This window comes from Astatotilapia calliptera, chromosome 7 (genome assembly GCF_900246225.1).
Source record: "Astatotilapia calliptera chromosome 7, fAstCal1.2, whole genome shotgun sequence".
Taxonomy (NCBI): domain Eukaryota; kingdom Metazoa; phylum Chordata; class Actinopteri; order Cichliformes; family Cichlidae; genus Astatotilapia; species Astatotilapia calliptera.
Genome location: NC_039308.1, coordinates 9,870,554 through 9,876,613, shown reverse-complemented (window position 1 = coordinate 9,876,613; position 6,060 = coordinate 9,870,554). Strand labels below are relative to the sequence as shown.

Genomic DNA, 6,060 nt, shown 5'->3' with positions numbered 1-6,060 from the left:
ACCCTGAAACCATCACATGCAAGCTCGTACTAACTAGATTTAGAAGGATACAGGATGAAGACGGATGATGCGAGGCTGCAGTATGCATCTGCTCAACTATGTATGTGTTTGCAGGGCTTGTGTATCTCTCGGTGAGTTTTGTGAGCTTTTTTTCAACTGAGAATCTAATTAATAGGCAGAGAATATGCATGAAACGGCACAGGCAATTTAGAGATATATTATCAAAAAGACTGTCGAGCCTCTGAACATGCAGTTAGAAATATTCGACCCCTGGCAGAGCAGAGGAAGAAGCAGTGAAAAGTCTATGGAATCGTGGAAGAAAAAGTACACAAAGTTTATATCTATTCACACTAATCCCATTTCTTTGGGGGTATTTATATCCAAAACAACAACAGCAGCAGCAGAGGAGACAGTAGAAGGAGATAGTGGAGGCAGCCTGCCACGTGATAGGCCCTCCCTCTTAGAGACTCCTGGTTGATCTCTTCTTGGTTGGGTGAGCCGTTAGGGGACACCGAGGCCGCTGGGTGGGTGTTACGGTTGGAGCACATGTCATAAAGGTTTCCGGAGAACTGCATTTTCTTAGACTCCTGGCGGAGAGACTCCCAGACAGCTGCCGCTTCCTCGGGACAGCCAGCCATCGCCACGTTAGCGCAGTCATGGAACTCATCCCACGACCTGCAGAGAGGAGCGAGAGTAAGACGGAGACATCTGATTATTTGGCTTGTGGATCATGTTAATATTTCAGCGCGCAACACATTCAAAGCAGTTTTATCCATCTGTACAAACTATTGCACTAGATGCTGGATTTTTCCAGAAAGCTGTAACTTCATATGTAAACAAAACAGGAATTATTAAAGCATTTCCTTTGTAGAGAGGTGAGTGAGTCTATGGTTCAGACTAAACTTCAAATTTACTTTCTGCTCTAACGACTGCAGATTTTGAGTGCATAATCTATAGTTCATCACTTAGAAGCTGTTCAAAATGAAATACAATAACTACCAAATTGATTATCATGGCAGCACACACATTCATGGTGCCCAGGGGATGGGTCCCTTGATACCTCCTTGTATGCCCCTGGGAAATCAAGGATTTCCCCATTTAAGCGAAAAACTATAAAATCTGCATGCATGATTACTGTAGGACACATTTTTCTTTTCTTCAGCATCGCCAGTGACGTTCACCTTGATGTCTTCAGTGAAACATCTCAAACACTTTTGTCAAAGTATTCATAACCCCCTCAGAGTGAACTGCAATATCTACAGTGAGTCTGAGACTTTAAATGTTTCTTTGGAAACCTCTTTTCTGCTTCTACCTGAGTTTTCCTGCCAAAGGACTTTGATAATAGTTTTATAATACTTTGAAAACTGGAGGCTAGACGTTTCTGACCCGGAGGTGACTCAAACACTGCATCATTACTCTGTTGCAGCATCGTCAGGACGCTTTAGAAACTTTTAAACTAGTTATGTGTAGTTAACCAGCAACACACACACTGACCTTGTATGAGAGGTGTTTCATGGGGCTTTTCAAACCAAATCCTCAAAATCATGTTATTTTACCCGTAGACCCTTATCTTTCTTTCTGTCACGGTTCTGGGTCGGTTCGACCCAGCATTTTGAGTTTCTGATGTTTTGGTTTATTTTTGCACTATGGTACTTTTGCACCTTTGATACTCTTGTGCTTTGATCGTTATTGGATTTCTAGGTTTCTGTTTGTTCGTGTTTAAGGATTTGTTGCCTCATGTATAGTTTGGGTTCCATGCGTTATTTTCTGTCTGCCTCTCAGTGTTGAGTCTGTGTGTGATGGTTTCTGGTTTCCTGTTTTACTTTGAAAGTTCATGTCTCATGTCAGTGCGTTCAGTTTTACCTCTCCCCTGTCTTGTTAGCCTGATTTCTCCCAGCTGTGTCTCCCTCTTGTTGCCCATTCCCTGATTACTCCCCGGTGTATATAAGCCCTGTGTTTTCCTGTGCTCCCTGTTGCGTTGTACCTTCAACTTGCTGTGTGTTCATGATTTCCAGTCCTCCAGCACCTCAGTTTAGAGTTTTGTTTTGCTTTTGTGAGTCTTATTTTATGTAGACGTTTGTCCAGCAATAAGGCTGCGTTTTCGGTTTAAATCTTGTCTCCAAAGAGTCCTGCATTTTGGGTCCACCACTCCAGCCTGCCTGCCACACAGCCGACCATGACACTTTCCTTTTCTGCACTTGTGCATTAAATAGACTTTTTAAAAGCACAGAAAATATGTGACTTTTTCCATTCAAGTTTGACATTCAACCTCCTGTCACTGTGTCTTCACCTCATAGATTTAGGTGAAAAAAGAAGTCAAAGTCAGTTACACCTTGAGTATAAACAACCCAAATCAATAATTAATTGCCATTATTATTCTCAATGAAATGATATGAAAAGATTTTAAACAGGCAGTTCTGGTAAAGATTTGCTGACAGTGAAGCATTCGTCCTTTCACCGAGTAAATCAAATCCAGCCTGTTTGCTTGCTCCCTTGACTTCGTTCAGTTGTTGCCAAGAGACCATCTGCTGATCTTCGATGCTCTGAGAGCAAGGGTCACCCTACGGGTTAGACTGAAATGTGGAAAAACCTTCATTAGAGTGTGGAAGGTAAATGCGTGTTTGTTGAATCACTGCTGTGTTATACCCATCAACAAAACATGAATTTGACACACTTTCTTAGATCTATTTTAAAGCCAAATGAAAGGAAGCATTATTTACGATGAGAGGCAGGTGAGGAAGAAGTGACTTTAAGTAATCTTGCACAAAGATATTTTTTAAAGGATATCTTGCAGCGAAACACAAAATTAAACTTTATTCCAAACACTCTTGAGCTCCACATCCACAGCAAGTCTATTTGGCTGTAATTGGCTGCTAATTCTCCCTCTCATTGTGGCTGTGCTGCCTAAATTGTCTCTGAGGAGAGTTAACTACGAGAAGCGAGGCGCAGAGTTGGGGGAAAAAGTAGAAGCAGATGACTCTGTTCAAAGTCTGCCACAGAAGCACTCAAAAAACACAAAAGTTTTCATAATTAATGCTGGCAAAACATCATGCGGCACTCCAACTTTCAAAAGACAAGAGCTACATTTAAACCCATTACTGGACAATACATACAAGGTATATTATTTAGATACTGCATCCACTGCGTCTTATTGAAACAAATATCATTTAATCTCGGGGGACTCAAACTTGGGAGTTTTGTAAAGCTACAGTGCTAAACACAACACCACTGTGCATGGCATAGCTAAAGCCAAGCTTTATCTGTAGGACAGATAACCTCTATTATGATTCTATGGAGCCCTGCAAGGGACATGGGGAAAAAAGTTGAAGTTGAACTTTTGCAAGATCTCGCAAAACTTCGAACTGGTAACAGACGTCTCCGAAAACGTCGGAGCACTTTTGCAAATATGTGATGTCTTGATAAAAGTTTATTTTGTGACCCAGAAAGAGTAATATTAAAACTAAGTTTTGGGACATTGGGACAGCTTTCGTTGCCTGGCTCGTCACCTATCCCAGAATTCATAGCGCAGCCCAGCCAATTCCATTTTTCAACAATGGCAGCAGCTACTTAGTTTTAATATTATCATTTCTGGGTAATTTCTGACTCAGATGGATGGATGGATCTATCAAGCACTGGGAATGTCTCAGATTTCCAGGACAGTGTTGATGGCGGTGTTAAGCAGTGTGGTTTTTTAGTGCGTTAAATTGCCACTGCAGAATCGCAATCTGTTTCTAATGCATAGCTCCCTGAGTACCTCGAGTTTAAAAACACTCATTAATGATTTTTGAATCTTTTATTGATCTATTGTTGAATTGTAGATGATGAAACCCCAAAATTCACAGCATCCAGTTTGCCCACAGTGTTTGGCAGATTGGCGATCCTCCCCCCATTTTCACTTCTGGAGGACGCAGCCTCTCTAGGATGCTAATTTGTTTGACCAGGTGTTTTTTAAGCATTACACATCTTATCAAGTCTTTTGTTGCATCTATGTCAACCTATTAAATCAAATTGAATATCAAAATATCCTTCCACCCATCTACTTTCTCAACCTCGTAAATAAATAGGGTTGTGGAAATATGTTTATACAGAAAGAAAAAGAAAACTGTGCTCTCAAGTTATTTTAATTGCCACATTCCTCTGTCTGCTTGTTTTTTAGGCAGTGAGAAAATGACCCACATCAGAACATAGTTGTTCGCAGTGGGCAAAGGACAGGAACTGAACTGGAGTCACAGTGAAAATTTGTGGCCCCATTTGAAATGAAGAATCGATTCAAATTGAAAAGCGAATCAAACTAAAGTGTTTTCTGGCTCTTAACTTTCCACAAAATGTCAGCGCAGTTCATTTAGCCATATGCTTTATGGCTTTTTCCACGCTGCAGGAAAACACTATGGATGAGTCCACTGCTAAAAGAATTGATCAGCCGAATCTAATTCAAACAAATAGATAAATCATAATGAGACAGGATGTTCTCCTTTGTTGCAGTCTAACACTGTGATGCCCCGAGGGCTGACGTCGTTATTAATCTTGTGAAATGTAGCTGTAAATTTCACCGAAAGTGAACTCATGAAGCAGAAGCTCTAAACATAGAAACATCATTTTCTCCTTCTGGGTGACTTTTCTTACTGTATCAGTACAGGATGTCAGTTTGATGACATTTGCTGCTGATCAGAAGCACCTAGATACAAACGCACATACACCGTCCGAGACACACACATTTTTAAACTTCCTCTGACAGCTTCCAGGACGCTTCCGCCTTCTTTTCTGTCAAACACAAGTATAATTCGTTTAAGCCGTCTTCAGAGAAGGGACCACACATGCATGATTTCCCACGTATATCTTCATATAATTAAAGTAGCCATCATTACTGCAGGCTTTGCTTCCCTTAATGACTGTGTGTGTGTGTGTGTGTGTGTGTGTGTTGGCCTTTATCCAGGACTTAAGTGGACCACTTCCGACAAAAAGGGCTGCAGTAAGAGGACAACAGCTTTCCTGCTGCTGTGGGAGGAGCAGCTGATGGAGGAGGTGGAAAGGGCAGCATCTGGCTATCGTTTGTGTGTATGTGGACAAAAAACAGTGAGTGCAGGAGTGTGTCTAGAAGATAACACGGGAAAGACAAAGTCAGGAAGGGAGGGCGTCCTGCGCAGGAGTGCAGCTTTTTTTCTTCTTTTTTTGATTCGGGTGTGAGTTTGTGTATCTTTCCTTCAGTGTTTTGTGAACGTAAGAGTACGGGTCTCTGCACACAGTCACAGGTGGTGCAGAGACAGCACAAACGCAGCGAGGACACTGACAGACAAGCAGCTGCTTTCACAATAATAAAACCTCCTGAGAGTACGTCTGTTCTGCTGTTAGCATGCTGCTGCTGCTGACATCCAAAAATCTCCAAACACCAATTCTGAGTTGTTTTTTTTTGTTGCTTTCTCTTTTCTATTTTGACCATCTGGGTGTTCACTAAGTTTCGTGGCTCTCTGTCACTGGTAACAATTACTGACATGCGAGGAAGCTGTATGTAACACTTTCGTCAAAACAGTGTTAGTTCAGGAGATTTGGGGAGGCAAAACAGTGCTAGGGAGGAGAACAGGAGAGACTGAGATATTAGAGAACACAAGCAACAAAAAGGTTCAAAAAGTAGCCCGGAGAGACAGTTTGTACCCTAAATGTAGTAAATCTGAGAAGAATTAGAGCACCGTTTGATACTCTCGAGGTTAGTAACCTACATAGAATCATGTGGAGTTCCAACTTTAAGACTACATGATGGTTTTACAGCTGTTACATTGATAATTATAAAAAATGAAAAAATTAAATGACTATAGCTGACACTGCTCAAGTTAATCTTTCAGTCATTAAATCAGTTTACACTTACAGCTTTTGGAGTTTTCCTCTTTTCACCTGTAGGGTTGAGTTGTAAGTGAAAGAGTCAATTTGTGATTGAAGTGAAGACTTTCAGTTTTCATTCAGTAGGTTTTGCAAAAAAGTTGCTTTAACTGTTTAGGAATTAAAGCCATTTTATATGTAGCCTCCTAATTTCAGAGGGGGACTACATATAGATTTCATTACATTTTA

At 41.0% G+C, this 6,060-nt stretch overlaps 1 protein-coding gene across 1 annotated transcript in view; it reads right to left on the bottom strand.

Moving 5' to 3' along the window:
- Nucleotides 1–202: 202 nt before the first annotated feature.
- Nucleotides 203–6,060, bottom strand: part of nrn1la (neuritin 1-like a) — a 103,598-nt gene continuing 97,740 nt past the window's right edge. Inside the window, exon 3 of the mRNA XM_026172962.1 lies at nucleotides 203–675. Coding sequence (XP_026028747.1) covers nucleotides 375–675 — 301 coding nt within the window. The 3' untranslated portion in view covers nucleotides 203–374. The remainder of the gene's footprint in view (nucleotides 676–6,060) is intronic.